This window comes from Bos indicus, chromosome 3 (assembly GCF_029378745.1).
Source record: "Bos indicus isolate NIAB-ARS_2022 breed Sahiwal x Tharparkar chromosome 3, NIAB-ARS_B.indTharparkar_mat_pri_1.0, whole genome shotgun sequence".
Taxonomy (NCBI): domain Eukaryota; kingdom Metazoa; phylum Chordata; class Mammalia; order Artiodactyla; family Bovidae; genus Bos; species Bos indicus.
The window spans coordinates 120214729-120240281 of NC_091762.1; the positions used below are offsets into that span (position 1 = coordinate 120214729).

The following is a 25553-nucleotide window of genomic DNA, read 5'->3' on the forward strand; positions in this document are numbered from 1 at the left end:
CTTCATAACTATGCTTGCTTTGAAGTCAGATCTGTTTGGGATAAATATAGCAACTCTTGCTTTCTGTTGACTGTTGTCAGCATGACACGACTTTCCCCGTCCATTTAGCTTTCATCTACGTGGGTCTTCATATGTAGAGTGAGTGTCTTGTAGGCAGCTATGGTCAGGTCTTGTTTCTTGGTCCACTCCGACAGTCTGTCTTTTCACCGGTGGTTTTAGACTACTGATGTTCAGGGTGACCACAGACACGGTTAGCTTAACATCTACCACGTCTGTTACCATTTTCTATTTCTCACCTTGGTTCTTTGTTCCTACTTTGTCTTCCACTCTTTCTGGCTTTGTGTGTGTGTGTTTCTAATTGAATGATTGGCGTACAGCAGTGTTACTTCCACAGGCAACACGGTGATTCACTATTTCTGTACATTACAAAGCGATCGCCACTGCAAGTCTACTTACCGTCTGTCACCACGCCAAGCTATCACACTGTTGCTGACTGTGTCCCCCACGCTGCACATCTCATCTCCGAGACACGGTATTGTGCAGCGGAAATCTGCACCTCCTCTCAGCCCCTGACCTGAGTCACTCGCTGCCCCACCACGCCTCTCCTCTGCAACCGCCTGCTTGTCCCCACGAGTCTGCTTGTTTATGTTTGCTCATTTGCTTCTGTAAGTTCCACGTACAACTGAAGCCACACGATACTGTCTTGTAGATCTGACTCAACACCCACTAAGCCCAGCCGTGTGGTAACAAGTGGCAAAGCTCCGTGCTTTCTTAGGGCTCGGTGATATTCAGTTACTATGTATCTCCTTCTCCTTCATCCATTCATCTGTTAGTGCTTACTTTGCCTCCATATCTTGTCTGTTGTAAATCCTGCTGCTGTGAACATAGGCTGCACTGATCTTCAAATTAGTACTTTTGTTTTCTTTGGGAAAATACCCAAAAGTGTAATTGCTGGATTATATGGTAATTCTATTTTAATTTTATGAGTAACCTCCACACTGTTCTCCATAGTAGCGGCATCAATTTAAATTCCCAGCAACAGTACACATGGGTTCCTTTTCTCCACATCCTCACCAAAATATAAATTTTATGTGTTTTTGACAATAGCCATTCTGACAGGTGTGATGTGATAACTCATTTTGGTTTTAATTTATTTGATTATCAGTGAAGTTGAGCATCTTTTCATGTGTCTACTGGTCATCTGTATATCTTCTTTAAAAAAATATCTATTCAAGTCTTCTGCCCATTTTTTAAATCTGGTTTTCTTTTTTGTTTGATTGTTGTCAACACTGAGTTATGAGGTCTTTGTATATTTAGGATATTAACGCCCTTGTTGGATGTACAGCTTGCAAGTATCTTCTCCCATTCAGTAGGCTGCCTTTTCATCCTGCCTATACTTTCCTTTGCTGTGTAAAAGCTTTTTAGTTTGAGTCCCATTTGTCTATTTCTGCTTTTTTCCCCTTACCTGGGAAGACAGAGTCAGAAAAGAATTGCTAAGACTGATGTCAGAGAGTATACTGCCTGTGTTTTCTTCTAGGAGTTTTATGGCTTCAGGCCCTACATTTAAATTTTTCATTCATTTCGAGTTTATTTTTATATATGGTGTGAGAAAGTGGTACAGTTGAGTCATTCGCAGGTAGCTGTCTAGTTTTCCCGGCATCATTTATTGAAGAAGCTGTCTTCTCTCTATATTTTGCCTGCTCTGTTGTAGATTAATTGACCGTGTGTGTGTGGATTTATTTATGGACTCCCATTCTATTCCATTGATCTAAGTGTCTGCTTTTGTGCCAGGGCCATCCTGCTTTGATTATTGTAGCTTTGTAGTGTAGTTTGAAATCAGGGTGTTTGAAACCTAGACCTTTGTTCTTTCCAAGATTGTTTTGGTGATTCACAGTCCTTTGTGTTTCCATACAAATTTTAGATTTATGTGATCTGGTTCTGTGAAATTTGCCGTTGCTTTTTTGATAGGAATTGCACTGAATCTGTAGATTCCCTTGGGTCATATTGTTATTTTAACAATATTAATCCTTCCGATCCATAAGCACAGTATGCCTTTCCATTTGTTTGTGTTGTGTTTAGTTTCTTTCATTAGTGTCCTATAGTTTTCAGAGTACAGATCTTTTACTTCCTTGATTAGATTTATTCCTGCCTATTTTATTCTTTTTGATGCAACTATGAAGGGGGTTGTTTTAACTTCTCTTTCTGATAGCTCATTGTCAGTGCATAGAAACACAGCAGATTTCTGGATATTAATTTTGTAACATTCATCTTTATTGAGTCAGTTTGTTAGTTCTAATTGTTTTTGGTGGCATCTTTAGGATTTTCTAATATATAGTATCATGTCATCTGGAAACTGTGACAGTTTTACTTCTTCCTTTCCAATTTGAATTCCTTTTATTTCTTTTTCTTGTCTGATTGCTATGGCTAAGACTTCCAAATACTGTATTGAATAATATGGGGGAATTCTTTGTCTTGAATTTTGTCAAAAGCATTTTCTGCATCTACTGAAATGATCATATGATTTTTATTCCTCAATTTATTAATGTATGTATCACATTGTGTTATTTGCAGATTTTGAGCCATGCTTAGGTTTTGGTTTGCCTACATAGGCTGCCAAGACATTGGGCCACCTCAATCTAATGACTTCTTTGTTTAATTATGTTAAGACAACTAGTCCCAGTATATGTTCAAATGACACTACAGTACTTCTCAGGGAGTGTGGATGCCTTTGTAACAGCAAAACAATGCTCATCACCCCTCTCCTTTGTGTCGTTGCTGTCACGCCTTTTACATATCATATGATTGGATCCATTATTGGTTTTATTATTTTAGAGAGACTGTTGTCTGTTAGATCAATTAAGAGCAAGTTTTAATTTTACCTTCACTACTTTAGTCCTTCTTTATTAAATATATTATTCGAAAGTATTTTTCTGTTTTGTGGGGGGCCTTTTACTCTGCTGATAGTATCTTTTGATGCACAAAATGTTTTTAATTTTGATGAATTCCAGTTTGTCTACTTTTTCTTTCGTTGCCTGTGCCTTTGAGGTCATTGCCAAAGCCAATGTCGTGAAGCTTTTGCCCTACATTTTCTTAATGAGTTTTCTATTTTTAGCTCTTATATATAGACCCTTGATGCATTTCAGTTAATTTTGTAATGGTGTTAGGGAGGGATCTAATTTCATTCTTTTGCAGAAGAATATCCAGTTTTCCCAGTCCCGTTTGTTGAAAAGATCGTCTTTTCTCCATCAGATGGTCTTAGCACCCTTGAAAATCACCTGGCCGTGTATGTGAGGCTTCTTTCTGGGCTCTCTGTGCTGCCCCCTGACTGTCTGCCTTCTGGGCTCTCTGTGCCCCTCATCTGTCTGCCTTCTGGGCTCTCTGTGCCCCCTCATCTGTCTGCCTTCTGGGCTCTCTGTGCCCCTCATCTGTCTGCCTTCTGGGCTCTCTGTGCCCCCTCATCTGTCTGCCTTCTGGGCTCTCTGTGCCCCCTCATCTGTCTGCCTTCTGGGCTCTCTGTGCCCCCTCATCTGTCTGCCTTGTGGGCTTTCTGTGCCCCTCATCTGTCTGCCTTGTGGGCTCTCTGTGCCCCTGATCTGTCTGCCTTCTGGGCTCTCTGTGCCCCCCTGATCTGTCTGCCTTCTGGGCTCTCTATGCCCCTCATCTGTCTGCCTTCTGGGCTCTCTGTGCCCCCTCATCTGTCTGCCTTCTTTGTGCTGGTGCCGCACTGTCTTGATTACCATGGCTTTGCAGTCAGTCTTGAAACCAGAAAGTGTAAATCCTGCAATGTTGGTATTCTTTTTCAAGACTATTTTGGCTTGTCTCTTGATGGAACTTTAAAACCCGCACTTTATTTCTCTGAATATAGTAAAGTTTGCTCTTTTAGAGTGCGTGTCTGGTAATTCCAGTTTCTGCTGTCCCTCTTCCTTCTGCTTATTCCTATTAGCAGTTCTCACTTCCTTGTCTGCCTGATCATCTTCGACTGTGTCCTGGAGTTTGTATTTGGGCAAATATTTACAGGAGTAACTCAAGGCCTCAGATGCCATTTTCCTCCAGGCAGAGTTTTTCTTTACTCCTGCCAAGAACCTGGTTCCCTGTCAGAAGCCATCTTAATCTTAGCCCCGGGCTTGCAGTGCCTGGATGGCCCAGGTGAAGGGAAGGTGGGGTGAGTGCCTGCCTGGGGACCATCCACTTCGGGCTCACCCTGATCATGACGGGGGCCTCAGCCGCCCCAGCCTCATGTGGGGTCACCAGACCCCTCGCCTCGAGCTGGCTCTGAGGTTTGGCGTGTGTCTCTTTCCCTCCATGAGGCTACAGAACTTCAGGGGTGGCTTGCTTCTGCTGCTCCCACAGCTGCAGACGCCCTCGCCTCAAATACCGGGCTCACCTCCAGTCTCCTGTTGTCCGAAGCTTGGAATCGAAACGCGTTCCCGTGTTCACTCTTTGCTGCCTTTCCGAGGTGTATTTATTAGCGTTTTTGGTTGATGTGGATCACAGGGCCTGCCCTCACCCCAAGGGTTGTTCCTAAAAGCACAGTTCTGACCAAGTTTCCCAGGACAGGTCATGCGGGTTGACAGCATACTCTGTGGTCATTAATTCACTCATCTTGCCCAGCCCAGGCCAGTTCAGTATTCACACCGTCCTACAGGTGAAAAGCCAGAGCAGAGAGAGGCAAGGCTAACCTGCCTGCTGGCTGCACAGCTGGAGAACGTGGGGTTAGCACCGGACCCCCTCATGTCTGACCACAAAGACGCCGCCCCACCTCCTGGGTCCACTGTGAGGCGTCCTGAGCACAGGCGTCCCCATCTGGCCACTGAGGCCCTCCCACCCCCTGGCCTCTTTCTCGCCCCTGCAGACCTGCTCAGAGTCTGCCCTGCCCTTCTGAAGCCCCTGTCAGAAGTCGGACCAAGGAGCTAGGGCCACTGGGCAGGTCTGAGCCCCCCACCCTCCCACACCCAGGGCACACGCTGGAGGCTCCCCACCCCACACTGACAGCCCCAGGCCGGGCAGCATCGGCAGCAAACAGGTCAGAGCCTGCACCCCAGGAGGGGATGGAGCAGGCCTGGGGGCCCCAGGTCAAGAACCAGGAATTGTCGCCATCCTAGGAATGCCTGCCCAAGGCTGGCTCAGCTTCAGGGGCTGCCTGGTGGCTGAGGCTTGGCCTCTCTCGCTTTCTGCCCCAACAGGTGAACAACAACGGGATCATCTCCTTCCTGAAGGAGGTTTCTCAGTTCACCCCTGTGGCCTTCCCCATTGCCAAGGACCGCTGCGTGGTAGCGGCCTTCTGGGCAGACGTGGACAACCGGCGTGCAGGGGACGTGTACTTCCGGGAGGCCACGGACGCAGCCACGCTGCGGAGAGCCACGGCGGACGTCAGGCGCTACTTCCCCGAGCTCCCGGGCTTCTCAGCCACCTGGGTGTTCGTAGCCACTTGGTATCGCGTGACCTTCTTCGGAGGCAGTGCGTCTTCCCCCGTGAGTGTTCCGTCCTGGGGGGGTGGACATCCCTCTGGGGCCCAGGGTCTCCCTCCAGGCCCTTGCCTTGCTGGGCTGGGCTGGATGTCATCCCCGTGCCATGCCCAGAGGGGACAGTGGGGCTCAGGGACAGAAGCCACTTGCCCAGGTCACAGGGCCAGGCTGGAGGATGGCGGAGACGGGACCTTCCCAGCCTCCTGGAAACCACCTGCATCCAAGAAAAGGCCAAGTGCCCTGGCGTGGCAGCTCACATACCCGGGTTGCAGATGGTCTGTTGGGGGTTTTAACAGGAGAATGACGGCGAATCAGGAAATGTGCGCTCTTTCTGTAAACATTACTACAAAAGAAATATCACATGAGTGAACTTCTGTTTACAAACGGCCCATTAACATTTCTATACTTCCTTTGTTTCTTCTTCTTTTTTTTCTTTTTACCTTTGTTTCTTCTTATCTCTGCTGCTGCTAAGTCACTTCAGTCGTGTTCGACTCTGTGCAACCCCATAGACGGCAGCCCACCAGGCTCCCCCGTCCCTGGGATTCTCCAGGCAAGAACACTGGAGTGGGTTGCCATTTCCTTCTCCAGTGCATGAAAGTGAAAAGTGAAAGTGAAGTCGCTCAGTCGTGTCCGACTCTTAGTGACCTCATGGACTGCAGCCCACCAGGCTCCTCCACCCATGGGATTTTCCAGGCAAGAGTACTGGAGTGGGCTGCCATTGCACTAGTTTGTAAGAAAAATGTCTTTTTAACAAAAGGTAAAAGAAAAGCATCCACAACCCCGGCAGCAGGCAGAGCCATTCAGCAGGTGCTCTTGTATACAGAGCCACAGGACAGAGAGCACACGGAGCCACCTAGGGTCTGCTGCTGTGTGAGCGCTTCCTGCGGGCACTCTGCATTCTCTGTTCTTCTACGAGTTTGATTATAGTTTAACCTCCGCAGAGTCATTTTACCTATTACCTCTCCGCCTGGGACGAAGGAGGTGCCCAGGGTCCCTCCTGAGCGGACGTTCTCCTCTTTGCAAACCCAGTCTGTTCCAAAATGATTGTCTTGTGAGACAGGGACCCGAGACTCTGGGCTTGGGGTGGAAGTTGGTCTGGGAGCTGGGAGGCAGGAAGCCCTCTTCCCCAGGGGCAGCTGCAGGAGCAGGTGGGTCCACAGAAAGTAATAGTCCGGCTTCAGGCACGGCCTTGTCCTCCTCAGACGCCTGGACCTGCCAGCCTGCAGGGCCCCCCACCGGTCTCAGCAGCCGGGGTCCTGCCCCCCAGACGTCCCCCCACGCCAGCCAGCAGCCAGCCCGTCTCCTCCCTGACTCCCAAGGCCTAGCACTAAGTCTGCCTTCCTGCAGGCGAGCACTCGGTCTCCGGGTCACCTTTCGCCGTGGGGCTCCCCGCGTGCGTGCCCCTCAGCGTGGCGGCACTGCCCTCGGGCGTCCCCCCAAGGGTGCTGCACAGCCCCCAGTGGGTCGTGAAGTCAGATCCTGCACTCAGCACTAGAAGGGAAATGGCTGCCCGCAGAAATCTAATCTCTGCTAAAAGTGTGCCGTCACGCTCGCGAAAGCCACAGGCTGGTGAAATGCCGCAGCCCGGCACCCGGCCACACACAGTACCAGTCCCTGCCTGCCGCCCACACAGGGTTTTCTAGCTTCACACACCGTTGATTTCTAGCAATGGTGAGTCATCGGCTACTTGCACTCTGTTGTGATGTTCTATGCGTATCCTTAGCCGGTTTTTCTGTAATGTTTGTTCTTTTTCTCATTGATTCAAGGAAGTTCTAGCTGCATTAAAGACGCCGCCAGTGCCTCTGCCACGCGTATTGTAAAAACACTTTTCACTTCACTGTTCGTCATTTGGTTCGACCTTATGACACTTTTTTGGAGTCAAATGTACAAATCTCCTTTTTGGTTCTTGCAGTTAACAAACGTCAGGCTTAGAAATCCTTTCGTGAGACGCTCTGCGTACTTGCCTATACTTTCTCCCCGGGCGCCGATGGTTTCCTTTAAAACCTGACTTGATGGGGGTTTATTTTCCTGAGCTAAGTTTCTCCGTGTTTCTTATTTGTCCCGCGATCTTTTCTTAAACAGTTTCACTCTGCCCAATCTGAAATAGAACCTCTCTGTATATTTTCATGGAGGAGGATTCCATGAAAATCAAGAAACTTAATGAGGAAAACTGCTTTTCCTTGTTTCCCCTTTTTCTTTTTACATGTTTGCTCATTCCACACACGGTGGTTTGTGGGTTTGGTCAAGCAGGCACGACCCCTCAGTGCCCCCAGGCCAGCAGGCACAGGGCCTGCTCTCACCGTCTGTGGGCCCCACACCCCTCAGTGGGCTTCAGGCCCTCAGCAGGCGTCAGGCCCATGGGGGCGAGGTCTTGGGTGGGCCGGGGGCTCAGGCCCCACTCAAGCCCCTCTTTGCAGGTCAACACGTTCCAGACGGTGCTCATCACGGACGGCACGCTCTCCTTCACCATCTTCAACTACGAGTCCATCACGTGGACCACGGGCACACACGCCAGCAGCGGGGGCAATGCCAGCGGCCTGGGGGGCATAGCGGCCCAGGTAGGGGCCCTGCTCCCCATGGCCAGGGCTATCACGAGCTGGAGAGGCAGGCAGCTGTCCCTCCCCCCACACACACCCAGGGCAGGGCCTCTCATGGCCAGAACCGGAAATATTCCCGGCCGGAGGCACTTGTCCTGGCCCACACAGCCAGCCTGACAGCGCTAGCTGCCCCCAGGACAGAGTTCTGTGTGCCCCGCGGCTCCAGGGTGGCCTGGCCAACGGCCCTGGTCTGAGGGTCAGTGGCCAGCAGAAAATCCCAGGCATGCAGGGCGGTCAAGTGCAACCCGCCCAGGGTCTGAGAGCGCCCTCTCCTCCCGGCTCTCTAGTTTCTTCTAAGATCACACCGGCCCCTGGCCCCAGGGGAGGCCCAGAAGCCCAGGAGAGAGCAGGAAGGGGCGGGGCGGGGGTGGGGTGGGGCGGGGAGCGGGCTGCCAGGACACCACAAGGTCAGCACGGGAGGAACCACAGGTTAGGGTGGGCCCGGCTGGGAGGCAGGGTGGGCCCGGCTGGGAGGCAGGGTGGCACGGACACGCCTGACCCTTTAACGCTCCCAGCTCGAGGCAACCACGCGGGAGGCGGGCCTTGGGAGCTTTGGGGAGACCTGCAGACCCAGCCCGCCCCCGCCCTCCTTCTCCAAACCGCCCCCAGGCCGGCTTCAACGCGGGAGACGGGCAGCGCTACTTCAGCATCCCCGGCTCGCGCACAGCGGACATGGCGGAGGTGGAGACCAGCACCAACGTGGGCGTGCCCGGGCGCTGGGCGTTCAGAATCGATGATGCCCAGGTGCGCGTGGGGGGCTGCGGCCATACAAGTAAGAGGATGGAGCGAGCGTTGGGGTGGCGGGCGGGGCGGGGCGGGGCCTGGGGGGTGGCTGGTAAGGACACCAGGGGCGCCCCGGGCGCCGCCCTGCGAACGCGTGACTCTGGCCATCTCGGTTCCCCGCGCCCGGGCTCACCCGAGCCTCAGTCACCCCCGAGAGACTTCCTGCCTCTGCCGTGGGGTAGGGGAGGTTTGCTGGAGACCTCGGTTGGCGGTGTAAACGGGAGGCGTGGAGGTAAAGTCCACCCAGGGCGTCCTGAGCGCCCCTGCGTGGACGCCTGTGTCCTCGGGAACCCTGGGAGCAGTTCTTTTCCCACCCATTTCCCAGCCTTGCTTCTTGGTGGGACTTGGTGCTGGGCGGGGTGGGCGGGTCCCCTGACGGAACTCAGAGCAGATGGGAGCAGGGTTCACCCCAGGGTCGAGCACGTGGCCAGTGGAAACAGCGGGACTGACCACAGAAGTGTGTGTTCCCGCCACACACATCCCCCCAACCGTGTGACCCTGAGTTGCAGACCCTCCTGTAAACCTACTTATAAACGGCAAGGGCGGGGCGGGGCGGGGCTCAGACGACTGGTTCAGCCCCTCCAGCATCCGTGGAGGGCTGCTGATCACTGCCCCCGCCAAGCCTGGGGCCGGTGAGCCAGGTGCTCGGACCCCCGCCCCGCCCCCGCAAAGACCACCTCCCACTCCCATGGGGACCAAGGGCACAGAGAGGCGCTGTCTCCTGAGCGCTGTTCCAAGGACGAACCCAGCACAGAGCAGCCCCCAGACCCTCCAGGGGGACAGGCGCGCACCCGGGGTGGGGCTGGGAGGGGGGCAGGCGCGCGCACCCGGCGGGGGGAACTGCGGGGGCAGGCGCTCACTGCACGGAGGACTGGACACAGCCCTGGTGAGAGAGCCCGAGTCCACCGGCTCAGCAGGGCACCAAGTAAGAGTCAGCATGGGGGTTTCGCCCCTTGCCCTGGGGGTGAAAAGCCCTCCTGCAGCCCCAGGAGAACAGCACGGCCCCGCCCCTTCCACCTGGCTCAGGATGGTGGGGGTTCAGGGCGTGGAGAAGCCACTCAGTCCCCATCCTGTGGGCAAGCAGCAGAGAGCTCTGGCACCTGCCAGAGACCGGGGCTTGGGTGGTGGTTGAGGAGCACAGTGTGGGTGCAGGTGGGTGAGCAGGGGTGGGCAGATACGTGCTGCCCTGCAGAGGCTGCAGGCTCTGACCCTGAGGAGTGGGGTCCTCCGAAGAGGGTGCATTCGTCCTCCGGGCACCCTGTTCCCACGTGGAGATGCTTCTCCCCCGTCCCAGGCCTCTGTGGGCAGCAGATGGGGGGAGCATTGCTGGGCCCCCAAAACTCACAGGCGGAGAGGCCCCAGGAGCACAGTGCCATGAGGGTGGGGTGCAGGGGACCAGTCTCCTGGGGTCCCCAGCACACCTCAGGCCCAGAAGATGAAGCCTGTACCCATCAGTTGGGGTCACCAGGAAGGGAGGGTGGGTCACCAGGAAGGGAGGGTGGTCCACCCCTGAGAGGCGGGGCACCCACCCCTGAGAGGCGGGGCACCCACCCCTGAGAGGCGGGGCATCCACCCCTGAGAGGTGGGGCATCTACCCCTGAGAGGCCAAGCATCCACATCGGGCAGAAGGGCCAGCCCAGAATCAGCTCAGGCAGCCAGCCAGCAACTGCCACAGGGCAGCCGAGCCCCCCATCGCCTGAGTGCCCGGGCAGCTGGAGAATGGCCAGCGGGGAGGGGCGGGCCTCGGAGACACCCACACCCTCCGTGGCTCTCAGGACCAGAGGGCCCTTCCAGGAACGTCCCCCCATCTCTGAACGCCAGCCAGCTGTCCCTGGGTCCCTCCTAGTATTGGGAGAGCAGAAACCCTGGGACGCTCCTGTACCTGCCCGTGTGTGCGTGGGGTCCTTTTTTTGGCCAAGCTATGCAGCTTGCAGAATCTTAGTTCTCTGACCAGGGACTGAACCCGTGCCCCAGCAGTGAAAGCGCAGAGTGCTAGCTCCTGGACTGCCAGGGGATTCCCCGAGTGTGCTTAGTCATGGTGGGTTTCCGTGTCTTGCTCCTGCAGAGCGTGGGGTCCCCTAAGCTGAGCTCTGCCGGCTGCCTGTCCCCCCAGGCCAGGGAAACCGTGGCTGCTCTCTAGGCAGCTGCGGACAGCGCAGCACCTCCCCCAGGAGAGACCCCGGGCGGGGCTGACGCTCTGCCCTCCATGTGTCCGCAGCCTCCGTGTGCCAGACCCTGCGTCCCTGCCTCAACGGCGGCAAGTGCATTGACGACTGCATCACGGGCAACCCCTCCTATACCTGCTCCTGCCTCTCAGGCTTCACGGGGAGGACGTGCCACCTGGGTGAGCTTCTGCAGGACACGCCCATATCCCGCTCCTTGGAGGGACCAGCCCCAGGAGGAACCCCACCCCCGCCCCGCCCCAGAGGGGCCACAACCTGCGGCCCAGGGTCTCTGTCCCCGTGTCCTGGGCAGCTCCACGGCCGTGGGCACCGCCCAGCCCTGGCGGGCCCCGTCCTCCCAGGCGTCCCTCCACTGAGGCTCCAGCCGCCCCGTTTTCCAGATGTGAACGAGTGCGCTTCCCACCCGTGTCAGAACGGTGGGACCTGCACACACGGCGTCAACAGCTTCAGCTGCCAGTGCCCTGCCGGCTTCAGGGGACCCACCTGCGAGACAGGTAAGAGGAGCCCACCCGGCCCCACGCGCCAGGGGCCACAGGGCGCCCGGAACGGTCCTGCCAGACCTGGGGGGCAGGGGCATCAGGTCAGCATGCTGCACGGGCCTTGCCCCAGAGGCGGGTGGCCAGAGAGGTGGTGAGGGAGGGGGTTGCAGGAGCCCAGAGTCCAGAGGAGGGGCCTCGGGGCGCGGCAGGAGCACTGAGCACAGCACTCAGCCCTGTGAGGCCTGGGAACAGGGCAGGGCCTGCTTCCAGACCCTCTCACTCTAGGACCTGTGCCCCCAAACCCTCAACCCCAAGGGCTCCTGGCAGGAGTGGAATCTGCTCCTCCCCACCCTGGGGCTCTCGTGGCCTGGCTGTGGGTTGAGGTCTTTCTCAAGAGCCTCCTGTTGCTCCCAAGCTGCAGCTCGCACTGCGGTTTGCTGAGTGATGGTGCACACCCCCAGCTTCACCACGGGAGGCTGCTAGGGGAGCCCAAGAGATGGAGCCCTTAAGATCAGCGCATGGCGGCCCCTGACCCCCATCGGCTCAGCCAGAGACACTCCCCCCAGACCTTCAGGGATATGAACTGTTATTTGGAAACAACACTGTTAAATCAAACGGGTGCAGGTAACAGCCTCACCAGTGTCTCAGCTAGAAAAACATTTCTAATGGATACTTAGGGCCACAGGGCATGTTTCCAAGTCTCTGACTCTGGTGTGTAGACACGTATCCAGGCCAGCAGGGCCCTGGGGGCCTTGGGGCAGCGCCGGCAGTCCTGAGCCTTGGCCTCTCCGTGGCCAGCACAGCAACACCCGCAGCAGCGGCCCGGGCCCCCAACAGCTCCCTGGTCTCCAGACCTGCCTCGGCATCCAGAGTCCATGCCAGCAGGGGCACCAGGCAGCGTCCAGCAGGGACGTGGGCACTGGCTGCCTCGAGTCTCCCCACTCCCACCTGCGCCCAGCCCTGCTCTGGTGAGGTCAGGGTCCCAGAGACAGGGACGCCCCAGGAGGCTGGGAGTTGGGCCCCTTCATGCCCGTGCCCCTGCCATCTGCTGGGATAAACCCAGTTCAGACGAGCATTCAGTGCCAGTGGCCGGGGACGGCCCTGGACTCCAGGGCCCGCTGCCCCCTGGAGACTGCCAGGGCCACCCGTGTGCAGCCCGCGGTGCAGGGTGGGGCTCAGAGGGAGACCGGGCCGCACAGCCGGGAGCCCCATGGCCGTGCACACTGCGCTCACAGCAGAGTCTCCGTGCGATGACAGAGAGTGTCAGAACGGCGGCTGGTGCCGGGCGGAGGGCAGCGCCGCGGCGTGCGTGTGCCCAGCCGGCTACACAGGGGCGGCCTGCGAGACAGGTGAGCGTGCCCTCGGCTGGTGGCTGTGGGGCGGGGCGGGGCGCCAGTGGGGCAGGGTGCTGGGTGGTTAGAGGCTGGTGTGCAGCCGAGCTCCCACCTCTGCCACCCGCAGACGTGGACGAGTGCAGCTCTGACCCCTGCCTGAACGGAGGCTCGTGTGTCGACCTGGTGGGGAATTTCACCTGCCTGTGTGCGGAACCCTTCGAGGGACCTCGCTGTGAGACAGGTAATGGCCGTGTCGCAGCTCCCCATGGGTGACGGGGTCAGCTGCCCCCTTGTCCTCTGGAGGTGGGCTCTGGTCTGGGCTCTGCTGTGCACATGCTGGATGAGGCCCAGGAAGTCTGCTCCCCTCTCTCAAGCGGATGGCCACACTCCCCAGGCCCCGCCCCTTCAGCAGATTCTAGGCTGTTTATTGCCCCTTCTTCCTGCCCCAGAGCCCTCCGGTGCAAGGAAACAAACCTTGGGCTGATCTCCACCACACGTGATGAAGTCTGCTTACTTCTGTTCTATTGCATGTTGTTTTAAATGCTGGTTGCTCCTTGGAAGAAAAACTATGACAAACCTAGACAGCACATTAAAAGCAGAGACTTTACCAATCAAAGTCTGTATAGTAAAAGCTGTGGTTTTCCCAGTACTCATGTATGGATGTGAGAGTTGGACTATAAAGAAAGCTGAGTGCCAAAGAATTGATGCTTTTGAACTGTGGTGTTGGAGAAGATTCTTGAGTCCCTTGGACTACAAGAAGATCCAACCAGTCAATTCTAAAGTCAGTTCTGATCAGTCCTGAATATTCATTGGAAGGACTGATGCTGAAGCTGAAGGTCCAATACTTTGGCCACTGGAGGTGAAGAGCCGGCTCATTGGAAAAGACCCTGATGCTGAGAAAGATTGCAGGCAGGAGGAGAAGGGGACGACAGATGATGAGATGGTTGGACGGCATCACTGATTCAAACAACTTGAGTCTGAGCACACTCTGGGAAACAGTGCAGGACGGGAAGCCTGGCGTGCCGTAGGCCATGCGGTCACAAGGTCTCAGACGTGACTGAGCAACTGAACGACAACAGGACTCAATTAAAAGACCAACTCGATTTTATGACCCACAGAATAAATTACGACTTCAGCATCTGACATCCCCTGACCTCCCAGGGCCTCCACCCCCGAGCCAACAATAGCTGTGCACCCATCTCCCCGGGGGTTGGGGGGGTGCTCAAGACAAACTCATCAGATTTACTTTGAGTCTAAAAACTTAAGAAGGAAGTGAGGTTTTGCTACAAGTAAGATGCAGGTGGGCGCTGTGCCCTCCACTGGTCTGTGGCCAGCAGGCCACGCGCAGGGCAGGCTGTGTCCCCAGGGGACGGCGAGGCCTCACAGTGCAGAGGGTGGGCAGGTGGCAGCCCCACCTGCTGCCCGAAATCATCGTGATGTCACAGGACGGCCTCGACTGGCATCCGAGCATCAGCGTACTTAACTAAACTCATGTCAGAAAACAGATAAAGTGATTTCAGAAGATTTTACGAAGAAATCACGTTTGTACAAAGAATAATGCTAATAAAAGCAAACTGTGAGGAACAGCCACTAATACATCCACCCCAGTACAAGCTCTGGAGCCACACTTCAAGGCACAGAGGAAGCTGGCACAGAGGAAGCTGGCCAAAAACCAGACTAAAGGCTGTCAAGCCTTCTGCTTCCGGCCAACGAGGATGAGCCGCTCTGGGACTCTCCCTGTCACTCTCAACAACAAAACCAGACCAGGCACAGGAAACACCTGCTCTCAGCCACTGGACAACTGAAAGCCAGGAACTTCATTCCTGGGAGAGGACAAGGAAGCGGGGTGGAACCCACAGCTGCCACAAGGCTGCATCAGAGCCGTTGCCAGGCTGCCCTGGGGGTGGGGAGGGGGTTCCAGACTCCAGCAGTTCCTCTGAGTCTCTGAGTCAAGGAGCAGAGACCCCAGTTCAGTGCCTGGAGGTTGTGCTGGTGCCACCAACAAGGACCGAGCTGCTGGGGGGGCGGCGGGGAGGGAAGAGGAGAAAGCAGGAGATGAGCCCTGGACAGCTGCCCTGAGACCCCTTGAATCTGGGTGGGGTGAGAGCTGCTGGGCTGGGGAAGAACCACTGGGAGTGGTGTCAGCTACTGAAACTCAAGCCCACTCCTACCAGCCAGAGTGGAGCAAGCTCTTCATACCCAGGGCCAGTACTGAGTAGAGTCCCCAGTGGTATCACCTTAGTGGTGGGGATGAATACGTGCTAAGCTAATGGCAGGTCTGATCTGCCCCAAGAAAACTGAAAAGAAAGCTTGAAAGGACCAGACAGCTCTGTCTAGTCAAAGCTATGGTTTTTCCAGTAGTCATGTATGGATGTGAGAATTGGACTATAAAGAAGGCTGAGCACTGAAAAATTGATGCTTTTGAACTGTGGTATTGGAGAAGACTCTTGAGAGCCTCTTGGACTGCAAGGAAATCTAACTAGTCAATCCTAAAGGAAAATCAGTCCTGAATATTCACTGGTAGGACTGATGCTGAAGCTGAAACTCCAATGCTTTGGCCACCTGATGTGAGAACCGACTCGTTGGAAAAGACCCTGATGCTGGGGAAGATTGAAGGCAGGAGGAGAAGGGGACAACAGAGGATGAGATGGCTGGATGGCATCACCAACTCCATGGACATGAGTCTGATTAAGCTCCGGGAGTTGGTGATAGACAGGGAGGCCCAGCATGCTGCAGGTCATTGGTTCGCAAAGATTCAGACACAACTGACTGACTGAACTGAACTGAATTTAACCATATGTCAGAATAAAATCCTAAACTCTTTAGATGAATGTAACAGAATCCAGGACCCCAGAATACCCACCCAAAAGTTACCAGACATACAAAAGGTTAAGAGTATATGACTTACCGCCAGAAGTAAAATAGATATAAAGAAATAGTGGCCAGAGATGGCCAGAGAATCAGCAAACATAAATGTTTGATCATCCATCATGAACATGCATGTGCCCATATGTTCAAGACTGTTGAGGGAAAAGACATAATGAGAAGTAGAAGATATTAAGGAAGAAGGCAATGGCACCCCACTCCAGTACTCTTGCCTGGAAAATCCCATGGATGGAGGAGCCTGGTAGGCTGTAGTCCATGGGGTCGCTAGGAGTCGGACACGACTGAGCGACTTCACTTTCACTTTTCACTTTCATGCATTGGAGGAGGAAATGGCAACCCACTCCAGTGTTCTTGCCTAGAGAATCCCAGGGACGGCGGGGCCTGGTGGGCTGCCGTCTATGGGGTCGCACAGAGTCGGACACGACTGAAGCAACTTAGCAGCAGCAGCAGAATATATTAAAGAAGTTTCTAGAGATATGTTCTAGAAGAACATAATATCTGGATTAAAAAAAAACACTGGACGGTGTTCACAGCAGGTTAGACGCTGCAGAAGGAAAGGTCAATGGCCTTGAAGAGAGAAATGGAAACGATTCGACAAGCAGCCCAGAGAGGGTGACACGGAGGGCAGCAGTGAGGGGGGGCCTGTGCAGGGACGCCGCGCGCCCAGCAGGTGTGACCCTGCAGTCCCTGCAGGAAGGATGGGCTGAAGGGGTGCAGGGAAAGAGTGTGAAAAAGCAACAGCCAAACAGTTTCTAAGTCTGATGAAAATGAAAACCCAAAAGTCAAGAAAAACATGAAGAAAACCATACAAAGCCCAACATAAATCAAATTGCTGAAAACCACTACATGAACCAAGGAGTTCCAGATGCACAAGCTGGATTTAGAAAAGGCAGAGGAACCAGAGATCAAACTGCCAACATCTGCCAGATCACAGAAAAAGTAAGAGAATTCCATGAAAACATCTACTTCTGCTTCATTGACTACACTAAAGCCTTTGATTGTATGGATCACAACAAACTGGAAAATTATTAAAAAGATGGGACTAGTAGACTACGTTACCTGCCTCCTGAGAAACCTGTATGCAGGTCAAGAAGCAAAAGTTAGAACCAAACATGGAACAACAGACTGGTTTAAAATTGGGGAAGAAGTGCATCAGGCCTGCATATTGTCACCCTGTTTATTTAACTTATATGCAGAGTACATCATGTGAAATGCCAGACTGGATGAATCACAGACTGAAATCAAGATTACTGGTAGAAATATCAATAATCTCAGATATGCAGATGATACCATCCTTATGGCAGAAAGCAAAGAGAAACTAAAGATCTTCTTGATGAAGGTGAAAGAGGAGAGTGAAAAAGCTGGCTTAAAACAACATTCAAAAACTAAGATCATGGTCCCATCACTTCATGGCAAATAGATGGAGAAACAATGGAAACAGTGACAGACTATTTTCTTGGGCTCCAAAATCACTCCAGATGGTGACTGCAGCCATAAAATTAAAAGATGCTTGCTCTTTGGAAGAAAAGCTATGACAGACAGCATATTAAAAAGCAGAGACATTACTTTATTGACAAAGGTCCACATAGTCAAAGCTATGGTTTTTCCAGTAGTCATGTATGAATGTGAGAGTTAGACCATAAAGAAAGCTGAGTACCAAAGAACTGATGCTTTCAAACTGTGATATTGGAGAAGACTCTTGAGAGTCCCTTGGACTGAAAGGAGATCAAACCAGTCAATCCTAGGGGAAAGCAAGCATGAATATTCACTGGAAGGACTGATGCTGAAGCTGAAGCTCCACTACTTTGGGCACCTGATATGAAGACCTCACTCATCAGAAAAGACCCTGATGCTGGGAAAGATTGAAGGCAGGAGAAGGGGACAACAGAGGAGGGGATGGTTGGATGGCATCACCGACTCAATGAACATGAGTTTGAGCAAGCTCCCAGAGATGGCAAAGGAAGCCTGGTGCGCTGCAGTCCGTGGAGTCACAGAGAGCCAGGCCCGACTGAGAGGCTGAGTAACAACAACGACAGAGGGAAAATCTTAAAGCAGCCAGAGAGAAAAGACAGACACAAGCGTGCCAGCAGCCTCGGCCTCCGAGTCCGTGCAGGCTGGACGACAGTGGGACGGCACCCGTGAAGCCCTGGAAGAAGTAAGCTGTAACACTAGGGCTGTACACCACAAACACCGTCTTTCAGAAAGTAAGGCTAAACAGAGATGCTTTTCAGATGGCCTCTCGGCAGCGCAGAGGACACGTGTATGGAGACCAGCCAGGACGCAGGGACGTGGAGGCACTGCTGGCTGACCCAGCCTGACTGATATTCACAGAGACCCATGTTCCTTCCAGGGCCTGCAAGCCTCCACCATGACAGACGACCCCATTGGCCATTAAATGAAGCTCAATAAACTGAAAAGGACTGTGTTCTCTGATCGCAGCAAAATTAAACTAGAAATCAACAGGAGACAGATACCTGGAAAACCCCGAGCATTTCAGTAACTCCATTTCACTTGGAGCCTCTGGCCTCAGCCAGGCCCTCGGTGCACCATCGGCCCCTCTGCACTCCAGATGCTGCTTCTGCTCCAGAGAAGGGGTTCGGGGCTGAGGGCTGCTGGGGGCCAGTCTCCAGGCACTTGGCACAAACAACAGAGGTTAACGTGCCTCCTCTCTGGCCCAAGGCCCTGTTAACCCACTCCCTGCCCAGGCCCGCTGCCAGGCCTTGGGTGACCACTGCTTTTCTTGCAGGACACCACCCAGTGCCCGACGCCTGCCTCTCGGGCCCTTGCCAGAATGGAGGCACCTGTGTGGATGCAGATCAGGGCTACGTGTGCGAATGCCCTGAAGGCTTCATGGGCCTCGACTGCAGGGAAAGTGCGTGTGGGCCGGGCCGCCGGGCTGGGGGCCCCATGGGGTGTGCATGTGGATACCTATGGAGGGGATCTGGGAGTGGGGAGAGGGGCTGCACAGCCGGTTTTATGGGACAGTGGTCAGGAGGGCGGCCCCATACTGAGGCCTGTCTCCGCTCCGTCTGTGGCAGGAACCCCCAGCAGCTGTGAGTGCCGCAATGGTGGCAGGTGCCTGGGGGCCAACAGCAGCCTCTGCCAGTGCCCACCGGGCTTCTTTGGGCTCCTCTGCGAATTTGGTAAGTGCCCAGGGTTGGGACGGGGCTCCCGTCCTGCCCTGCCCTGAGAATCCCTGAAAGCACGGTGAGCCCCGGGTGTGGGGGGCACCCCAGCCTGGTCACCCCCGGGGTCACGCGGTCCCTGGGCCTCCCCCTCGTGTGCAGAGGTCACGGCCACGCCCTGCAACATGAACACGCAGTGCCCCGACGGCGGCTACTGCATGGAGTACGGCGGGAGCTACCTGTGCGTCTGCCACGCCGACCACAACGTCAGCCACTGTGAGTGGGCCTGCCTGGAAGCTGGCGGGGGAGGTGCTGGGAGGCCCTGGGGGCAGCAGGAGGAGGCAGAGAGGGGACCTGGGGGTGGGCAGCCTGGCCACGCGCCCTGCTCCACCCGCTGCAGCCACGTGTGAGCGCCACTCGGCGCCTTCCAGCTCAGCTGCTGGGACATGGCCGCCTGACAAGCGCCCGCGGAGAAGCATGTCTGCCGGCATATGTGTCAGTGCAGACACCGAGTGAGCCAGGTAGAGAGTCGTCACGTGTGACGGTGGTGACGTGCTACCAGGTGGTCCTGATACCAGGACTCCTGTGGAGCCCAGCTCAGTCCCAACTCAGTCCCAGCTCACGGAAGAGCAAAGGCAAAATCTGGAAAATTCAAAAATGTGATAGAAGAGATTCTAGGGGGGCCTCCGAGCCAGCATGAGGACTCAAGCCTGGCATCGGTTCTGGCCAGGACGTCAGGATGACCGTCCTCTGCCCCACAGCGCTGCCGTCGCCGTGTGACTCCGACCCCTGCTTCAATGGAGGTTCCTGTGACGCGCACGAAGACTCCTACACGTGCGAGTGCCCGCGGGGCTTCCACGGCCGCCACTGCGAGAAAGGTGGGCACGGCAGGGGCGCCTCCCGCCTCCCGCCGCCACAGCGCTCTCCGCACAGTTACGGGGGGCGGGGCGGGGCGCCTCCCGCCAGTCGCAGCACTCTCCGCACAGTGCACTCCCCTCCTGCTCACTGTGTTTCCAGTGGGATTTAGAATCACCGATTTATAAAACAACTCAGTGTTGTCCACTCGCTAGTTCTGTCCAACTCTCTGTGACCCCATGGCCGGCAGCATGCCAGGCTTCCGTCCTTCACCATCTCCTGGAGTTGGTCAGATTCACGTCCACTGAGTCGACTTTATAAACGTAATGCAGTTGGAGAATGTCGACGTTTTACAACACTTAGCCACGTAGGAACGTAAGCGCTCCTACGCAGATACGCTGCGGGCGTCACTGCGCGCGCCCTGCCTGCCCAGCAGTCCCTCCAGCAGGAGAAGCAGCACTCAGGACTGTTTTCAGTGACCCAGGCATCCTCTGGTCAGGGCCCAGGGTGCTGGCTGCCTGGCCCCTATGCCCACGTCTGTCCTCCGGGGCTTGGCACCTGGGCCCCGTCCAGCCCTCTTGCTGCCTCACGTGTCCAGAGAGCTGAAACCTGAACCCCTGCCTCTGCCACTCCCACGGGGCCCTGAGACTGGGCCCCCGGGGGTCTGACCACAGAGCCCACGGCCTCCACACCCCTGCGGGGGAGGGCTTTCCAGAGAGCAGGCTGATTCTGTGCAGAGCCACCGAGGTCCTGCACATTTGGCCAAGGCGTCCCCAAGAGGGGGCAGAGGGACATGGCGGGGCGGGGGTGGTGGCCAGAACCTGGACAAGCGTTCTGTGAGGCCCCACAGGGCATGGGAGGGAGGCCCCTCCTGCCTCACATCCCCCCCAAGATCGTCAAGCAGGCCGAGGGTCTACACTGCTGGCTGAGCTGTGAAGGTGCGACATCCACCCCGCAGGCCAGGGAAGGCCCTCAGTGCAGGCACAGGAACACGCAGATCTGAGTGGGAGTGCCGCAGCTCCCCACTCAGCAGGAAGGCGGCAGTGGGCAGCTCTCCAGCGCTTCCCCAGCAGAGCCCGGGCAGGGCAGGGGGGTGGAGGGTGGCGGGTGCAGGGGTGGGACTCAGGCGCAGGGGGCCGGGGCAGTGGGTGCAGGGGTGGGGCGGTGGGCACAGGGCCCCCAAGCCAAGTGGGGAGCACCTGGTGAGCTCGGCCCTGGGCAGCAGCCTCAGGGGCTCTGCTGACCAGCAGCCCTGGCCTGCGGGCACTCTGGGCCAGGAGGCTGGACCCAGCTAACCAGCCTCTCTGTCTGTCTGTCCCTGGCAGCCCGGCCGCGCCTGTGCAGCTCTGGGCCTTGCAGGAACGGAGGCACGTGTAAGGAGGCGGGCGGCGAGTACCACTGCGACTGCCCCTACCGCTTCACTGGCAGGCACTGCGAGATTGGTGCGAGCCCAGCGGGCGGGCCAGCCTGGGGAGGGTGGGGAGGGGCCGGCCTGGGACCCCTGCCCTGCTCCCTGCGTCTGCTCGTCAGGAGCACCCCACAAGCCCCCTACCGCCCCTGATGAGGGTGTGGAGGGACGAGGGGAGGGACCGGAGGGGGGTGCACGCGATCCCCGGCCCTACCCAATGGGTGCCTCTGCTTCCAGGGAAGCCAGACTCGTGCGCCTCGGGTCCCTGTCACAATGGCGGCACCTGCTTCCACTACATCGGCAAATACAAGTGTGACTGCCCCCCGGGCTTCTCGGGGCGGCACTGTGAGATAGGTAAGGGGGGCTCTTCATAGCCCCGTGGCCCCGAGGCACAGCTGGTGCGAGAGGCAGGATGCCCGTGCCCCCAGAGGCCTCAGTGGGGACAGTGATGGCCAATGGGGTTCCCGCGCCCTTGCAGCCCCCTCGCCCTGCTTCCGGAGCCCGTGCATGAATGGGGGCACCTGCGAGGACCTAGGCACAGACTTCTCCTGCCACTGCCAAGCAGGGTACACAGGACGCCGGTGCCAGGCAGGTGAGCAGGCCAAGTTGGGGCAGCGCAGGGCCCAGCAGGGGACTGGGGAGGGAGGGGAAGAAGGAAACCTCTGAGCAGCCTGCTCTGGGGGCCGGTTCTGTCACCCTGGGACAGGCTGCACAGGGAGCAAGGGGCCCGGGTCAGAGCAGCGGGAGGCCAGGCAGGGGCCAGCAGCGCAGTACAGGGCTGCCCTGTCCTTGCAGAGGTAGACTGCGGGCCCCCCGGCGAGGTGCAGCATGCCACCCTGCGATTCAACGGCACCCGACTGGGCTCGGTGGCCCTGTACTTGTGTGACCGAGGCTACAGCCCAAGCGCCTCCAGCCATGTCCGGGTGTGCCAGCCACAGGGCGTCTGGAGCGAGCCCCCCCAGTGCCACGGTGACCGGGGCCCTCTGCCGGGGGGGTGGGGGGGGGGAGCCACGCCCCGCTCCCTTGGGCCACGCCCCGCTCCCCTGGGCTGAGCAGGAAAGCACGAGCCGCAGTTCTGACCCTGGGCTCTGTCTCCTCTGTGCCAAGTGAGGGCAAAACCTGGTGCTGATGGTGGTGATGACCGGTCCCCTCCACTCCGGACCCTTCTCTAAGGGCTTCCGGTCCTCAGAGCAGCCCAAAGCATGAGGTCTAACACCCACAAGCCCACTCTGCAGAGGAAGCCGCTGAGGCCAGGAGGCAGCCCAAAGGCAGAGCCCTGCAGAGGCAGATCAGGGCTTAGGTCCCACTCCTGCTCCCAGGCCTGCCCAGGCCTGCAGGATCAGACCCTGCATTTGAACAAGGCACCCACGAGCCCCCACAAGCTTTTAAGGGGTGTTGCCCTGCAGGCACCTGGAGACAGGGTGCTACAGACAGCACCACCAGCGGTGTGTTAAGCGAAACGGAACATTCCAAACTGTTCAGACCATCTGTGTAATGGTAACACGGTCTCAGAAAGCAAAGAGCTTTCAGCAGACTAGTTTAGGGACAGGACAGCATCCAGAGAAGGGAGGCGCAGAGCACACCGCCCCCTCCCAGATGCCCTGCAAGCTGTCGGGCCTGGGCGGCCCTCTCAGGTGGAGCATCAGAACACAGGTGCGGTCACCTGGCCTCGAACCTGCTCCTTTACGCATGGCCTTCCAAGCCCCCCAGGGCTAGTGGTCACTGTCTTGGAGGCCACCCCGGGCCCAGTGTTGCTTCTCCTCAACATGCCATGAGGAGGAGTGGGAACTGCCAAGGAACGTGAGCTCACAAGCCAGGATACCAGGACGCTCGAGAAATGCGGCACCTCAGAGACACTGATAGAGCCCAGACAACACATACTCCTGGGAGCAGAGACGTAGATGAGGAAGAACATAAACGCAGGACAAAGACACAAAAGGAAACATGACACTGGCCGTAAAAATAGAATCAACAAGTGATGTTCAAAAGAGGCAGAAATAAGATGCTCGAAAAACTGTAACAGTAGGAGTGGCAGATGCAACTTGTAAATGGGAACAAAGACGAAGCTAATGAGCTGAAAGGCCAGTGTAAGGAGCTGTGCCAGAGAGACGAAGGGAAACACTCACAGATTAGAAAGGAGGCGTGGGCTCTGAGGAGGGAGTAAGTGCTGACCCTGAGGCAACAGGCCCCCAAGAGTGACACAAATTAAAACAGGCTGGAATGTCACAACTATGGAGCTAAACTCCCGGAATAGCTGATAAATGAGCAGAGACTGAAAGGGCCTGCAGAGTGTCAAACAGGAGGAGAGAGGCACGAGACACAGTACAATAAAATGTAAGAAAATCAGGAGGAAGAGATCCTTAGAAAAAGGGACAAGAAGCCACAAGGGAACAAGAATCAGATTGGCACCAGACTTCTTATAGAGACGTCAGGAGTGAGGTAATAAAACGGCATTTTAAAGATAGTGAAGCGACCCATTCAGTTAGGGTGTGGACAGTTAGAAAACACCATCACACTCACTGTGACATCAAGGAAGCTCCAGAGAGCCCATAAAATCGTACCTCTTAACTCATTAGAGAGCTGAGGATGCAAAGTTTTCTCACAAGGAAGCACCAGGCCCAAACAAGTCCATGGATCAATCCCACCAAACCAAGAAGCAGCCTGCTGCAGTGCTACACAGGCCCTCCTGGGGAGCAGAAAGAGTGTGTGCCACCCACTCTTCAAGGCCAGGACAACCTTAAACCAGCACCAGACATGGACAGGTGGACAGAGTAAAGTTATGGCTCCATTAAACGTGAAAACATGCAGAAATCTGATGGTCTGTAAAGACTATACACCATAATGGGGCTTCCCAGGTGATGCCAGTGATAAAGCAGCAGCCTGCCGATGAAGGAGACCCAAGAGACGTGGGTTTGATTCCTGGGTCAGGAAGATCCCCTAGAGTAGGAAGTGGCAACCCACTCCTGTATTCTTTCCTGGAAAATTCCATGGACAGAGGAGCCTGGTGGGTGACAGTCCCTGGGGCCACAGAGTCAGACACGACTGAGCACACACAGCATTCTTAAGTTGGGTTGTTGTAAAAATAGTTGATACTAGAAAAATTTGCTAACCAACTAAAAGAAAAGTCATATAAGAATTTCAATGAATGTATAATAAGCATTTGACAAAATTCATACCTATTCAAGTAACAAATTCCTACCAAGTAAGAATTTTAAAAGCACTCCTTATCCAGATAAAAATATGATACACACACACCTTTCTAGTACCACATGGTATAATACAGGACTTATTGGAGGGAAAACTTATAAAAGAGAAATAGCAGAGCCCACAGAGCCCCCCAGGTGTTCATTAGCCCACAGGGAGATGTGCTTAGACCAGGCATAAGCTAGGCTGAACACACAATTCCACTGAAGCTCACCAGTTACACGCCACATATTTACAGAGGAATGAGGACAGGTTACGTTAAGAGGGCTATGGGATTGCCCTGGCGGTCATGGTTAAGGCTCCGTGCTTCCACTGCAGAGGGCACAGGTTCAGGCCCTGGTCAAGGGAGTTCTGCCTGCTGCATGGTGAGGCCAAAAACAAAAAGGAGAGGAAGCTGTGGACCAGTGTTCCCTGACCCTCATTATACAGGAGGAGGATCTGGAACCGAAAAGCTGCTCTTCCGCCGAACTGACTCAGACGTGCCTAGCTACCAAGGAGGAGGAAGGAAATTAGCTTCTGAGGCAGTTTTATGATGGGTCTCATCTAACCTAGAATAGACATTGTCCTAAGTGGGGAAACATTCCCCTTAAAATTCAGGACAAAATAAGGGTGCCCATTATCACCAAGTCTAGTCAACAGTACACTGTCAGTAATAGCCTATGCAATAAAGTAAGAAGAAGAAAGCAAAGTCATGAAAACGCTAAAGGAGGGAGGAGAAACATCAGTGTTTACAGCCAATACGGTTGTCTCTCAACCAAAAGAAAACTCTATAAATGATAGGAAATGTAATATGTTTGGTGAATATAGGTTATAACAAAATCCATTGCATTTTTATGAATCAACAATAAATAACGATTAAATGACATATTTTTTATAATTAATTATAAAAAAGACATGTGCAGATGAAACCAAAAACTGATTCCTTGAAAGGATCAATAAAAATAATAAGCCTCTAGCTAGACTGATCAAGGGAAAAAATAAAAATTAGCAATATCAAAATAAAAAGAGATATCACTTAAGACTATATGAGCATTTAAAGGGCAAGGAGATACTGGGAACAACTTCAGGCCAATATATCTCACAATGTAGAACAAGTGAAGAAAGATGCTAATGATACAACTGACACCAGAATAAATGGAGAATATGAAGAGCCTCGTGTCTATTACGGAGATTTAACTCATGGCTAAAAACCTCCCTACAAAGGAAACGGCAGGACCAGACGCCTCACTGAGTT

The 25553-nt window shown here is 55.0% G+C and overlaps 1 protein-coding gene across 11 annotated transcripts in view; it reads left to right on the forward strand.

Moving 5' to 3' along the window:
- Positions 1-25553, forward strand: part of SNED1 (sushi, nidogen and EGF like domains 1) — a 75407-nt gene that overhangs the window by 22382 nt on the left and 27472 nt on the right. For all 11 annotated transcript variants that reach the window (XR_011565987.1, XR_011565988.1, XR_011565991.1 and 8 more), the window contains exons 2-16: positions 5184-5471; positions 7883-8023; positions 8672-8834; positions 11064-11189; positions 11409-11522; positions 12743-12856; positions 12969-13082; positions 18474-18599; positions 18766-18870; positions 19015-19128; positions 19614-19730; positions 21033-21149; positions 21353-21469; positions 21594-21707; positions 21911-22084. Coding sequence is in view for 5 of the 11 variants with exons in the window: in XM_070787069.1 (XP_070643170.1) it covers positions 5184-5471; positions 7883-8023; positions 8672-8834; positions 11064-11189; positions 11409-11522; positions 12743-12856; positions 12969-13082; positions 18474-18599; positions 18766-18870; positions 19015-19128; positions 19614-19730; positions 21033-21149; positions 21353-21469; positions 21594-21707; positions 21911-22084 (2044 nt within the window). In the remaining 6 variants the exon portion in view is untranslated. The remainder of the gene's footprint in view (positions 1-5183; positions 5472-7882; positions 8024-8671; positions 8835-11063; positions 11190-11408; positions 11523-12742; positions 12857-12968; positions 13083-18473; positions 18600-18765; positions 18871-19014; positions 19129-19613; positions 19731-21032; positions 21150-21352; positions 21470-21593; positions 21708-21910; positions 22085-25553) is intronic.